Source organism: Sorex araneus, chromosome 2 (genome assembly GCF_027595985.1).
Source record: "Sorex araneus isolate mSorAra2 chromosome 2, mSorAra2.pri, whole genome shotgun sequence".
Classification (NCBI taxonomy): domain Eukaryota; kingdom Metazoa; phylum Chordata; class Mammalia; order Eulipotyphla; family Soricidae; genus Sorex; species Sorex araneus.
In genome coordinates this window covers 262,877,150-262,890,850 of record NC_073303.1, presented here as the reverse complement: position 1 = coordinate 262,890,850, position 13,701 = coordinate 262,877,150, and the positions used below count along the sequence as shown (strand labels likewise).

The following is a 13,701-nucleotide window of genomic DNA, read 5'->3' as shown; positions in this document are numbered from 1 at the left end:
CCCGGCAGCCGGCCCCTGTGGCTGTGCTCTCGCCTCAGACTCACGACGGGGCCGCCGACTCCTGCCCCCACCCCGCAGAGCCCAGCTGTCCCCCACCCAGCACCGGGTTCCTGAGAACCAGTTACTACCAGTCAGTCTCTCTCCCTCCCTCTGTCTCTCTCCCCCTCTTTCTCTCTCTCTGTCTCTCTGTCTCTGTCTCTCTCCTCCTCTCTCTCCCTCTCCCTCTCTGTCTCTCTGTCTCTGTCTCCTCCTCTCTCTCCCTCTCCCTCTCTGTCTCTCTGTCTCTGTCTCTCTCCCCTCTCTCCCTTGCCCTCTCTGTCTCTCTGTCTCTGTCTCCTCCTCTCTCTCCCTCTCCCTCTCTGTCTCTCTGCCTCTGTCTCTCTCCCCCTCTCTCTCCCTCTCCCTCTCTGTCTCTCTGTCTCTGTCTCTCTCCTCCTCTCTCTCCCTCTCCTTCTCTGTCTCTCCGTCTCTGTCTCTCCCTCTCCCTCTCTGTCTCTGTCTCTGTCTCTCTCCCCCTCCTCTCTCCCTCTCTGTCTCTCTGTCTCTCTGTCTCTGTCTCTCTCCTCCTCTCTCTCCCTCTCCCTCTCTGTCTCTCTGTCTCTGTCTCTCTCCCCCTCTCTCTCCCTCTCCCTCTCTGTCTCTCTGTCTCTGTCTCTCTCCTCCTCTCTCTCCCTCTCCCTCTCTGTCTCTCTGTCTCTGTCTCTCTCCTCCTCTCTCTCCCTCTCCCTCTCTGTCTCTCCCTCTCCCTCTCTGTCTCTCTGTCTCTGTCTCTCTCCCCCTCTCTCTCCCTCTCCCTCTCTGTCTCTCTGTCTCTGTCTCTGTCTCTCTCCCCCTCCTCTCTCCCTCTCTGTCTCTCTGTCTCTCTGTCTCTGTCTCTCTCCTCCTCTCTCTCCCTCTCCCTCTGTCTCTCTGTCTCTGTCTCTCTCTCCCTCTCCCCCTCCCACACACCTCACCTCTCCTGTGCATCTCCATCTCTGGGCTCCTGGGAAGTCTGATGTCCACATTGCCCCCGAGCAGAGTACCACGGCTCAGCCTTGAGAAGGTCTGACCCTGTCCTCTGTCCTCGGACGTGTGTGAGGCCTGAGGGCGCGACCCCGGAGCCCAGTGAGCAGACGTAGCTACAGGGACGTGGGGCCTCAGCGGTGAGTGGGCAGGGAGCAGCAGGGGGTGCGGGAGGAAGGGAGTGTGTGTAAGGCGGTGGGAGCCCCTCGCGAGCCCTGAGGGGGCAGCTTGGTGGACCCTCCCTCCCGCTCACCCCTCAGGCGCCGCCTTCTGGCTTTCTCTCGAAGTCATAGCCAGGCCTTGTGCTCCCGTGGACGTCAGTCACCGGGTGGCTGTGTCCAGGCGCCCGCCTTCATCTGGCTGCGAGGCGAGAGGTGGGCGGGCCTCGGGAACACCCTCTTGCAGGTGCGTCTTGAGCTTCTTGGAGTCCGTGTCCTCCAAATCCTGCAGCTAGCGGCCGGCTTGCAGCGGGCACGTGCCATGCTCGCTGCTGCCCACGGGGGGCCGTGGACAGTCGGCACAGGACAGCCTGGACGGGTGGGGAGGGCTGTGTGCAGGAGCCCGGACACCTGGGGACGGTCCCGCGCCCTCGGCCATGGGCCCCAATCCGAGAGAGTCACGGCTGGATAGTCCACGCGCGGGTCAGCCAGCTGACCCCTGCCGGCACAGGGGGGCGCCCTGAGTCCACCCCCCACACACACGCCTCGGACAGGCATGCTGTCGTGCCGTGTGGCTTCAACAGTCCGAAACGGGGCAGGAAGGCAGGCCTAGGCCTCGGAAGCTCTGCCCGGGCCCTGAGGGCCAGAGAACTGTGGCTGCCCGTCCCGTGCCACGAGCCCCCACAGTGCGTCCCTGCCCGGCCCTGCCCTGGGCACCGCCCTCGGTGGGCCCGTGCCCGTCCCCTACTGTGAGCCCCCACGGCCGGCCCACCCGTTCCCTCCACAGGGGACCCCAGCCCCACCCTCCAGTGTCCTCAGCCCCTCCCACTGCCAGGCACTGCTTCCCGGTTTCTGCTTGGCCCCAGGACTGACCAGGGACAGGCAGGACGGCTGCGGGGAGAGGTGGACCCAGAGGCCTCCCTGCGCCCCCTGCTGGCCCCTGTGGGCAACTCCAGAAGTGGAGTCCGCGTCCAGCGGGCCCGTCCTCAGCTGCCCGGGGGAAACACGCCAGCCTTGGCCCGAGAGGGGCGGGCCCCAGCTGGCCCGTGTGCCCCCAGACCCACCACACACGGAAGGCGCCTCTCTGCCAGCTCCTGCTCCCCAGGACCCTCCTCGGGTGGCGCCCCCACCCCGACACGGGCTGGCCTCATCCGTGCCTCCCGCCACTCCCCACTCCTGTGGCTGTAGCCCCACCCCCAGCACACACCTGATCTGCCCGCACAGTGGGAAGCCGGCAGGAGAGACTGCTCGTGGCGTTCGGGCCGAGACACCCCTCCCAGCCCCTCTGGGCCCGCGGCCACCCTGGCTGACCTGAACTCACCCGGGTACAGAGGAGATGTGGGCGCTTAGAGGCCCGGCCAGCAGGCAGGAAGGATGTGGTGGGCAGGCACAGGAGCCAGTGGGCTTGTGTCAGGAAGGAGGGGTCTCGCCTCCTAGGGGAGCTGGATGCCTGCCTCCTCCCACAGACCAGGGTTCCCGCCTCCTCCCTCAGACTGGGGTACCCGCCACCTCACATAGACCAGAGTGCCCGCCTCCTCCCACAGACTGGAATGCCCTCCTCCTCCCTCAGACTGCGGTGCCTGCCTCCTCCCACAGACTGGGATGCCCACCTCCTCCCTCAGACTGGGGTACCCACCACCTCACATAGACCAGAGTGCCTGCCTCCTCCCTCCTCCCTCAGATGGGAATGCCCTCCTCCTCCCTCAGACTGGGATGCCTGCTTCCTCCCACTGACTGGAGTGCCCGTCTCCTTCCTCAGAGACTAGGGTGCCCGCCCTCTCCCGGAGCTCCGACTGGGGTCCCTCCCATCCCCCCATGGACCCGGGTTCCCGCCCCGCTGGGCTCCCAGGCAGCCTGTTCTAGCTGCCTGGCATCCCCAGCAGGGATGCGGCTCTGTGAGTGCATGAGCTGGGGGTCGAGGTCCCTGTTTCCTGGACCCAAAGGTGCCCCATGCTGCCCCGTGCTGCCCTCAGACCCCACTGGGGCTGGCTTCCTGAGAGTGGAGGGGCAGCCGCAGCCACAGTCTGAGGGAGGAGGCGGGCACCCCAGTCTGAGGGAGGAGGCGGGCACCCCAGTCTGAGGGAGGAGGCGGGCACCCCAGTCTGAGGGAGGAGGCGGGTACCCCAGCCACCGCGTAGTCCCTGCACTGGGCTCGTCCTCCCGGCCTTCCCCAGCACGTCCCTTCCTGGAACCTGCCCTGGCTCCATGCCAGGGCGAGGTCTGGGGCCTTCTGCTCAGCCCCCCATCCCCTCTACCCCCGGAAAGCAGGGGCAAGGAAAGGGGGAGACGGGAGGGGGGGAGGAAGCAGGTGAAGACCTGAATTCAGGCAGGTGCTGTCCTCTCGGAAAGCCCCGAAAGCCCACCCCAGCGGAGCCCCCAGAGTTGCCAGTGGGGACCGACAGTCCCCACCCTGCGTCGTGCTGAGGTCGTGAGGCCCTTGGCTGTGTTCCTTTGACTTAGACCACCCCGGGGTGCCACCTTCTGCCCCCCCAGAGCCCAGGCCTGCCTCGAGTGGGACCCTGCGTGCCAGGCGCGGGCTCTGTGTGCAGGATTCACTTTCACGCGGGGGCCAGAGCCGAGAACAGCCTGTCAGGAGGCCCGAGCACGGCTGGGTGTGGCCCGAAACCAAGAAAGAAACAAAACAAAACAAAAATACGCTTTCACTTTCCAAACCTGGCTAGTATGCGTTTAAAGCGGCCTCAGTGAGAGTCACGCGCTTTTTCCATGGAAATGACCCTTTCCCCACACACGCTGGCCTGCCTGCCAGAAGCGGGTCTGCACAGGGAGACTCAGCAGCACGTGGGCATCCCGGGGGCACTGGGGGGGGAGACCCGTCCTCGTACCCGCGTGCAGTGCCTGTCCCTGGGCCTGACTGCGCCTTGCAGACCCCTGCAGGTGCCGGGGCCCATGGTGGGGTCTGGGGGCTCCGACCACCCTGTCCCTGCTCCCTGGACACCCGCTCACCTCATGTATGATTTCCTGCCTCTGGACTCAAGTTCCTGCTCAGAGAAAGTCCTGGAAAAGTAGTGGGGCTGTCAGGACTCGGAAGCCGTGTGAGTCACTGAGATGGGCATTTTTCTCCGCACAGACAGAATTGCAGGAAAGCAGAACTGCCTCCGTGGGAAGCAAGGGCCCTGTGGTCTCCAGAACTTTCTCCTGTGGCACTCGGAGGGGAGCGCAGTCATGACACCCTCACGTCACGGTCAGTCCTGCAGTCGGGATGGGGGGACAGGAAGGACGCAGGCTTGGCCAGCAACGGGAGCCCACGGTCTGGGACCCCCGTGTGCCAAGGCACTGTGGCCAGCTCGCCTGACTCCAGTCCTCCCAGGAGGAGAGCAGCCCCGGGGCCAGGCCTGCAGGAATGTGCAGATAAGAGGCGCAGTCGGCCCGGGAGGCACCCGGCTGGTTGGAGCAGATGCCTGGCGTGGCAGAGGCCTGGCTCGCGTCCAGCACAGAGTGGACCTCTGGCCCAGCGGGTGCCGCCCGTAGACCGACCACAGGAGCTGTGAGGGCAGGGAGAGGACATGGTCAGGGACAGGGACTGTCCTGAGACCCCGGCTTCATCCCCACACCATAGGACCCCCACCCTGCCCCCGGCTGCCAGGTGCCCCCTACACACACACACACACACACACACACACACACACACTCTCTCTCTCTCTCTCTCTCTCTCTCTCTCTCTCTGTCTCTCTCTCTGCACCAGTACTGGGAGGCCACAAAGAAAGAAGCTGCAGGGAGTCCTGCGGTGGCAGGAGCCACAGGGGGTCCTTCCCCTGCCCCCCCAGGGGTGGGCTTGTCCCTGCAGCCTGGGGGGGCGGGGCTGGGGGCAGGTTCCAGGCACCCCTTCCTGTCAGCCAGCAGCACACGGCCTGAATTGCCGTTCACGCTGTGTGTGCGGAGTGTTGAGCATCTGCCATGTAGGTCAGACACGTGCACATACGTGCACAAGCACATGTGTGCACATGTGCCCCTGCCAGTGCACGTTGCACGCAGCTGTGTCCCACAGCTCAGCCCGTTTAGCGGTGCCTGACTGGGGGCAGGCTGAGGGTCCATGCCACGAGGGACAGTGAGGGAGGGAGGGAGGGAGGGAAGGAGGGAGGGAGGGAGGGGCGAAGGGGCGGGACATAGAGTACCAGACCTGGGGGGAAGGCTCTGGTCATGGTGACGGTGCTGTGCTGGGGTCTCAGGCAGGGCAGGGCAGCCCTGAGCAGTGCCCCTCCTGGGGCGTGGACGCTTGTTCCTGCAGTTCCAGCCGGCAGAGGCCCTCTGTGTCACAGGGCTGGGGTGGGGAGGGCAGGTCGCGCCCGCACCTGCACAGCCACGGACGCCCCTGTGCTTCAGGCCAGTGGGGCCTCTCGCCCTCTCCTGGGGCGGGACTGGGCAGGGGGCAGCGGTGCTGCGGGAGCCAGGGAGAGGGCCTGGGTGAAGGGTCGAGGCAGTCGGGGGCTCCCGCGGGGCAGCTCCCCGGGCTGGACCCCGGTGCCAGGGTGCCTGAGCGTTCTCTGGAGAGGCCGTCCCCCGTGCTGCTCAGGCCTCTGCAGGAACCAGTCCCTCGTGCACACGTCCCTCGTGGCCCTGGCGGTGGGCGCGTCGGCCGCACCTCGCTGAACTGGCCCAGGACTGGCGGGCGTGGAAGCCCAGCCTGAGAGCTGCGGTTTCCGGGTGCTTCTTCCAACATAAACAGTACTTAAAGGACCCTGTGTCTGCACGGCAGCATTCCTGGGCCGGAGCCCCCAGGGTCTCCGACGGGTCCAAGGGTCACCTTCCAGACTCCGGATTCCAAACTCTCCCAGGGGGCGCGAAAGCTCAAAGGTGAGGCCCGCTGGACACAGGCCCGGAGCTCAGAGTGTCTCGGGATAAATGGCATGTTCGTAATTGATTGTTTTACTTTACTTTTTAAAGCTTCATTGAGTCATCGTGAATTACAAAGTGATTCACAACTGAGTGCCAGCACCAGCCCTTCACCAGCGCCCCCTCCCTCATCGAGGGTCCCGTGCCCCCTGCCCTTTGCTACTGATGTTTATTTGGAGGCCTCACTCAGTGGTGCTCGGACTAACTCGGCCTTCCGGTGGGGCCCCTTCCGGGACCTGGAGGTGAACCCAGAGCGTGGGTGACCCTGGAGAGGAAGGCGGGGCTGGCCGGGGCTTTGTTCTCCTGACCGGCTGGTGGCGAGGCTGCCGGGCTCCCTAGCCCCAGGGAGACTCCTATCCGGTGAACTTTGCCATTCTGCTGGCCGCCAGACGGCAGGAGGCCATTGGAACTATTAGCGCCTTTCGTTAACAAAAATATGTAAATTCTGTTACAGTCTGAGGCAGCGGGGTGCGTGTGGGCCTGGCCCGGCTCCCTGAGGAGCTGTACCTAGAACCACCCCTGGCCGTCCACCGGCGCTCTCGGTCATTTCTCAGACCAGCCGGTGCTGCCGCCGCCCCCGGCTTTCAGCCTTCTCCTGGGCCTAACGGTGGGGCACTGTGTAGCGAGTCAGTGTCAGAGGGTTATCTGGGAAACGTGAGCAGGAAAGCCTTCCCGAGGGAGAGGAGGGACGCACGTGAGCCGCCCGCAGCCGGTCCTGCGCCAGGAGGCGGGCGCGAGCCGGGCGGCACTCGGACTTGTGGGCCACTCTGACCAGAAGCAGGACAGCTGCCGGGACAGAGGGGTCTGCCCAGAGACCACCTTCGCAGTGGCCAGGCAAGCATCTGGACAGCCCTTGTCACGCGAGTCCCGGCTCCCCTGCGAGGGAGACGGCCCCTTGGCTTCACTCAGGCCTGCCGGAAGGTAGCACCTGAGCCCAGGGCAGCGCCAGGGCGAGCACTTTCCCCGAGCTGACCCGGCTCCCCTTTGCAGACCTTCCTCTTGCAGGATGGGATGCCGCCCCCTTCACACTGACCTCGTGATGTCAGCTCCATTTCTAGGTGTATGTGCCCAGAAGGGTGCACACACCGGGCGGAGCTTGGGGCGGACTCTGGCTCTGGTGCTCAGGGGTCACTTTTTTTCCCCCTGCTTTTTGGGTCACACCCGGCAATGCTCAAGGGTGCATTACTCCTGGCTCTGCACTCAGGAATCACCCTGGTGGTGCTTGGGGGACCATATGGGATGCCGGGGATTGAACCCGGGTCGGCCGTGTGCAAGGCAAACACCATCCCCACTGTACTATTGCTCCAGCCCCTCAGCGGTCACTCTGGGTGGGCTCAGGGCACCATTCTGGGGATTGAACGGGGGTGCCACCCCTGCCTGTACTCGCTACCTCTCCCCAGCCCACCCCTTTATAAAGATCCCTTGCCTGAGGAGCTTTATGTATGGCAGCATGCGCACGCACACCCATGTCTATAAACGGCTGCCGTGTACCAAAAAGGCTGGAAGCGGCAGTCTCGAGTGCGAGTGTTTGACACGCCCACGGCATTGCCCTCAGCAGATGGGCCCCTGACCACCACCAGGGGTCACCCCTGAGCACCACAAAACTCAGAGGTCAACAGGCTTTGGGAACTTTGGAGAGTTCTTGGCCCTTCCTCCACCCCCCAAGTGTTACAGAGCTGAGTGAGGGCTCTGCGGAAGGAACGCGCGAGGAGGGGGTGTCCGGAATCAGCACCTCCTTAGGTCTGCCGGTCCGGGTGTGAAGCAGGTGGGGTGCTCAGACTGGGCGGCCGTCGGTGTTTCGTGCTTCTTGGGGCTGAAGCTCCCCTGAGCAAGGCCCAAACAAAGAGCCGGAGCACAGGCCCAGCCTGCCCCCCCCCCCAGATGCTGGCCTCCCTGCTCTCAGCATTCCCGCCAAGGACACCAGCCTGGGGTCACTCAGGGCAGCTCCTGGTGTCCGGGGCACCCTCGGGCATACTGCGTCTGACCCGAGTACTCACCCTCCCAGTCCAGGCCCAGCCGGCCCAGACGGCTTCTGGCTTTGGTTCTGTGCCTGTGTTCTGTTGGTTGGGTTTGATGGGGGGTCCAGGGGGGGTGTGAGGCCCAGTGCTGCTCGGGCCCTCCCTACGTAAAGGACCAGGAGCTGCCAGGAGCCGAACCCGGGGCCCCCCATGCGGAGTGTGTGCTCGACCTTCTGGGCTCTCTCGGCCCCTAGACTGTTTCTGGGGGGGCCGCTCCTTGCGCCCCAGCCAAAGGCAGGGACCCGCGCCACGGACAGGCCTGGGCTGGGTGGGCGAGCCCCTGGCTTCTCCCAGCTCCCGGGACCCACCGAGGGCTGCAGCAGGGAGGGGCCTTCCCTGAAGGTCCCACACCCCCACGCCCCCAGGAGCCGGCCTGGCAGTGAGCTGGCTGCTCGCCAGAGGCCTCCAGGGAAGAAAGCACAAGGCGCTAGGCTTGGGGGGGTCTTGGGAAGAAGGAAGGGGTCCCTGTGCAGCAAGCTGGCCCCGAGCTCCCACTGGCAGGGTAGGGTCTGGAGGGCACGAGGGTCGGGCCCAGCTCTGGGGGAGTGTGCGGTTCTAGACACCAGCTGGTGTGGGCCAGGGAGCCAGAGTCCCCGTCTGCGGCCCGTTCATTCCCCCGTCCCCTGGCCCTGGCCTCACCGCAGAGAAGGGGTTGGGTGCTGTGACCTCTGCCTGGTTCCCAGGAAATTAACTTCAAACACACACAAAAAGAGTAACTTTGCAATTCTCAGCAGTTTTAATTTTGAAAGAAGCTCTGGGGCCAGAGAGAGCAGGGGTTAAGGTGCTTGCCTTGCCCCAGGCAAACCCTTCGACCCCGGAGTATGTGTGAGGAGGGGTTTTGGGTGTTTTATTTTTGTGATTATTATTGGGGGGGGTCACACCTGGCCCTGCGCTCGGGGCTCACTCCTGGCGGGTTCGGGGATGCTTTGGGATGCCAAACAAGGCAAACACCCTCCAGCCTGGGGTTATTCCCTTCTGCCGCCGGCCGCGCGTCTGCGCGGCCAAGACCCTTCTCGAGGGAACCCCTGGAGCCCTGCCCTGCCTCCACCGCTGCTGCACCAGGTCAGGGCACTGGGGGTGTCCGTTAACCCCGTGGGGGTGCCCTGCCCGGCCGCCCTCCGGGCTTCCCTCCGCGTCCCTGGCCCCAAGGCTGGGGAGCCAGGAGTGAGCCCAGGGCGGGGGAGGAGCACTCGGGGACGACTCCTTCCACCCTCCTCCCGGGCTCTGCCACCTGCTTGGGGCCCCAGGGCTCGCCTGGCGCAGAGCCCGCAGGCGGCACGTGCAGAGCGCCCCGGGCCAGGCGTCGGGCACCTCCGGGCTGCGCCCCGGGCCTGCGTCGGGCCCGGCACCGCCCGTCCCGCGCGAGCCGCGGAGGGGACGCGCGCCCCCCGCCCCCGCCGAGACCCCGCGGGCCCCGCCCAGCCCGGCCCGGCCCGGCCCGCCCCGTCGGCGCGCGCCCCTGGCCCGGCCGCCCGCCCGGGGCGCGCGCGAGGGGCGGGGCGGGGCGGGCGGGGGTGTCGGATGTCACCCCCCGCGCACACCTCGGCCGGGGGGCGGGGAGCGAACCACTGAGATGCGGAGACCTCCCCGGTCCTAGAGCGGAGCAGGAAGTGTCCCGGGGGAGGGAGCGGAGGGCTCCGGCCTTTCCTTTCCTCCGCGTCCGGCGCGCTCCGGCGGCGGCCAGGCCTGCGGGCCCGAGGGGGACGCGCCCGGCGGTGAGTGCGGCCCGCGCCCCCGCCCCGCGCGCCCCCGCCCCACCGCGGGGCCCCGCGCCCCGGCGCCGCCCCCCGGGCACCAGCCCGCCTCCGGGACCCCGGGATCCGGGACTCTGAGCCCGCCTCTCGGGACCCCGGACCCTCAACCCGCCTCCCGGGACCCCGGACCCCCAACCCGCCGACCGGGCCCCCGGGATCCCCAACCCGCCTCCCTGGACGTCCGGCCCCGCTCCTCCGGATCCCCGGATCCCCCGGGTCCCGGCGACGCGCTGGTGTCTTGCAGGCGCCGCCACCCGCCCGCGCTTCCCGCCCAGGTGCAGCCCCGGGACGAGCAGGAGCAGGAGCCGGAGCAGGAGCCGGAGCAGCAGGAGCAGGAGCAGGAGCAGCAGGAGCAGGAGCAGGAGCAGCAGGAGCAGGAGCAGCAGGAGGAGCAGGAGCAGCAGGAGCAGGAGGGGGAACGGGAGCGGCGCCGCCTGGTCCCGGCGCGCGCCGGACGATGCTGCGGGGCGGGGGCCGCGGCCGTGCGGTGAGGGCGCGCGGGCGCGGGGGCGCGCGGGAGGGCGCGGGCGGGCGGCGGGTAGGTGGGTCGGGCCGTCCAGGGCGCGTCCGCGGCGCCGTCGGGCTGGCGCCGCGCGCGGGACAGGGGCGCGGGGCCGGGGCGTCCCCACGCCTGCCCGCGCCCTCTCCGCCACGGCGCGGAGCCTCGTCCCTCGGTGGGGTGGACCCGGGGCCGGGCGCTGTCCAGCCCTGCCCTCCTGCGAGCCGCGCGCCTGCCTTTGCCTTCCAGCTCCCTGGGCCGGGGCCCCGACGGCAAGGACTCGGCGTGGGCTCCGGAGCCCGCACCTAGCGGCCTGCGGGCCACTGCCTCGAGGGTCCCTGCGGCAGGTCCGGCGCCCCCCGAGCCGGGCAGCGGCGCAGCGAGGCCGCGCCCTGAACCCGCGGCCCCTTCGGAAGTAGGCGGCCGAGCCCCGCCGGCCCCGTCATGCCCACGGCCCTGTGCCCCCGGGTGCTGGCCCCGAAGGAGAGCGAGGAGCCCCAGAAGATGCGGGGCCCGCCCGGGGAGAGCCCCCGGCCCGCCGAGGGGCTGCCCAGCCCCGAGTCCTCGCGCCGCCTCTTCCGCCGCTTCCGCTACCAGGAGGCGGCGGGCCCGCGCGAGGCGCTGCAGCGGCTGCGCGAGCTGTGCCGGGGCTGGCTGCGGCCCGACCGGCTGTCCAAGGAGCAGATCCTCGAGTGCCTGGTGCTCGAGCAGTTCCTGGGCGTGCTGCCGCGCGAGGTGCAGGGCTGGGTGCGCGCGCAGGAGCCGGGCAGCGGCGACCAGGCGGTGGCGGCCGTGGAGGCCCTGGAGCGGGAGCCCGGGCGGCCCTGGCAGTGGGTGAGCGCGCGCGCGCGCGGGGCCTCCCGTGTCCGGGCTCAGGGGTCCCGCGGAGACGCCGCCCCTGACCCTCTCTCCGGGCCTTCAGCTCAAGCACTGCGAGGACCCGGTGGTGATCGATGACGGGGACGGCCCCCCAGACCAGGAGCAGGAGCAGTCGCTGGCCGAGCCCCAGGGCCACCCGGCCAAGGGCCAGGACGACACAGCCTCGGCCCTGGCGCTAGGCCCGGGGCTCCCCAGCAGGCTGCCCGGCCAGCCCAGCGGGGACCCAGGTACGGGGCCTGTCAGGAGGGTCTCAGTCCTGGGAGGGCAGAATGGGAGCAGCCCCAGGCCCCAGCTCTCTCTGCCCTTCCCTGGCGTCCTCGGGGTCACAGGTAGAAAGCCCCTCGCCAGGTGCCACAGATTACAGCCCTCGGTGGGAGTCTAAGTCACTGTCCTCGGCTCTCTGCACCTGCTTGGGAGTCAGGAGACGCACGCCTGTCCCCAGGGTCCCAGCCCACCCTCATCCCCGCACACTCCACCCCTGCCTCTTCCCTGCATATGCTACACCTGGATCCTACACCCTGTCCTGCACACATCACACCTGCATCCCACACCCCGCCCTTGCACATCTCACCTGCACACCCCACACCTCACCCCTGCACACCTCATACCTAAATACCACACACCTCACCCCTCCACATGTCACACTTGCACACCCCATCCCTGCACATCTCATACCTGAACACCCCACCCAGCCCTGCAAACCTCATACTTGCACACCCCACACCTCACCCCTGCACGTGTCACACCTGCACACCCCATAACCTCTTGCACTCTCAACCCCCTTCCCTGCACGTCCCACATGCGGTCCCTAACGGCACAGCCCTGTCCCTGTCCTGGAGCTCGGGGCAGGTGCTGCCTCCCCGCACAGCTGCCGGTGTCCCTCTGCCCGGAGGGACAGTCGAGGGGACTCACGGTGTTGCACTTCCCCTTCGCCACGGCTGCAGAGGCCCCTTCAAACACGGCTCTGCTCCGGGACGGAGATTCTCACACGGAGTTGGGGCCCGTGCTCCCCCCAGGAGGGAGCCCCAGGACACAGACACGGCCCTAGCAGGCCGTGTGGCCCTCGCGGGGACACCGGGGGCTCCCGGAGTGAGAGCATGCCACGCTTCCCTGAGCACCCACCATGCTGCCACCCGCTTCCCTCGAGGCCTTTCCGGGGACCTCTGCCGGGGCTGGCGTGGGTCTGGGGGGCAGGATTCAGGCCACTGGGCGCCACGTGTGCGGGTCAGGTGCCCTGGGAGCTTCCCCGGCTGCCCCACACGTGCTGGAGCCCCTCAGACACAAGGACCCTGCGTGTTTCAGCACCGCAGGCCATGGCTCTGCCCGACCCCGCCGGCTCCAGGGACACACACCAGGAGGCCACCCTGCAGCTGCCCCCGGTGAGTGACCCTGGGGCGTGTGCTGGGCACACCCGCCCTTCTTCCCGCCCAGTCTCGGGTCTGTGCCCACAGCGGGCACCAGTGCCCATTGGCAGCAGCCCGAGGGCAGGGGTCCCCAGGGCCTGCCTCAGGCGGGGCCAGGCCTCCTCTGGCCTCTGCTCCTGTTCTCTAACTTGAGACTTGGGGTAGTCAGCCAGAGACCGGGTGACCCTGAAAACCTGGGCCCGTGTTCGGCCCGGCCCCGCGGCCTCGCCCAGGCCCCCTCCCAGGGCCTCTGGGCTGCGTCGCGTGTGTGGCCGTGGGCCCGTGCATGGCCGTCCCTGACTCTGGGCACTGTGCCACCCCCCTGTGCCAGCTTCCCGGCGAGGCGCAGCGCACAGCCCACGGCCTCTGCCCGGACTGGGTGGGCACACGGGCCTTCCCCAAGCTGCCTCGGGTCTTCGGGTTTGCTTTGTATTGGTGTGGGTGGCCGGCCCCGTGGGCAGCTCTGCCCGCTGTGCTCCCCGCTTAGCTGCTTTCCTGTGGAGGGCTGAGCCCTTTGTCCCTGCTGAAAGCCCTTCCTGGTCGACCCGGGATTCCCAGACGGTCTCTTTTCCCTCCGGCTTTACCCGCCTCAGGCCGGTCTTTCCTTCCTAAGGATTTTGCTTTTGTGCCGTCTGAACTCTTCCCATAATTTTTCTCTCTCCTATCATTTTAAAAAAATTTTTTCTGCAAGTCCAGGGGGTCCCGTGTTGGTCATGACTTAGGCCTTGAAGCGGCCGCCCTCGCCCTGGACTTTCCTCCGAGGCGTTTTCTTCCTGCCGGGTCACAGCAGGGAGGGAGTCTGCCTTGCTCACAGCTGACCCGGGCTCGACCCCTGCCATGTCGTATGGCCCCCTGAGCACAGCAGGCCAGGAGAAAGCCCTGAGCATCACCGGGTGTGGCCCAGAAATTGTCGAGGATCAGTTGTGTGTGTCCGCTCCTGGGAGCCTGCAGCCCCCCGTTCCCTGTCAGCCCCTCGCCTTCCTGCGTGGGTGTTAGAAGTCTCGTCCACTTCTGCGTGTGCCTCGCAAAAGCCCGCAGGCCTCGGTGCCACTGGGCCCTCGTCCTGCTCTCTCTCGTGCGAGTGCAGTGCGTCTCGGGGTTTGTTTCGTGTCGCGCATCTGTTTGTCTTGGTATTTG

The 13,701-nt window shown here is 67.5% G+C and overlaps 1 protein-coding gene across 2 annotated transcripts in view; it reads left to right on the top strand.

Moving 5' to 3' along the window:
* The first annotated feature begins 9,547 nt into the window (after positions 1-9,547).
* Positions 9,548-13,701, top strand: part of ZNF496 (zinc finger protein 496) — a 7,398-nt gene continuing 3,244 nt past the window's right edge. Inside the window, exons 1-5 of one of the 2 annotated variants that reach the window (XM_055127473.1) lie at positions 9,548-9,744; positions 10,059-10,270; positions 10,532-11,116; positions 11,205-11,388; positions 12,464-12,540. In XM_055127473.1, the coding sequence (XP_054983448.1) occupies positions 10,727-11,116; positions 11,205-11,388; positions 12,464-12,540 (651 nt within the window). In that variant the 5' untranslated portion in view covers positions 9,548-9,744; positions 10,059-10,270; positions 10,532-10,726. Of the gene's footprint in view, positions 9,745-10,027; positions 10,271-10,531; positions 11,117-11,204; positions 11,389-12,463; positions 12,541-13,701 lie in introns of both variants that reach the window. The other variant, XM_055127472.1, reaches the window with a different exon arrangement.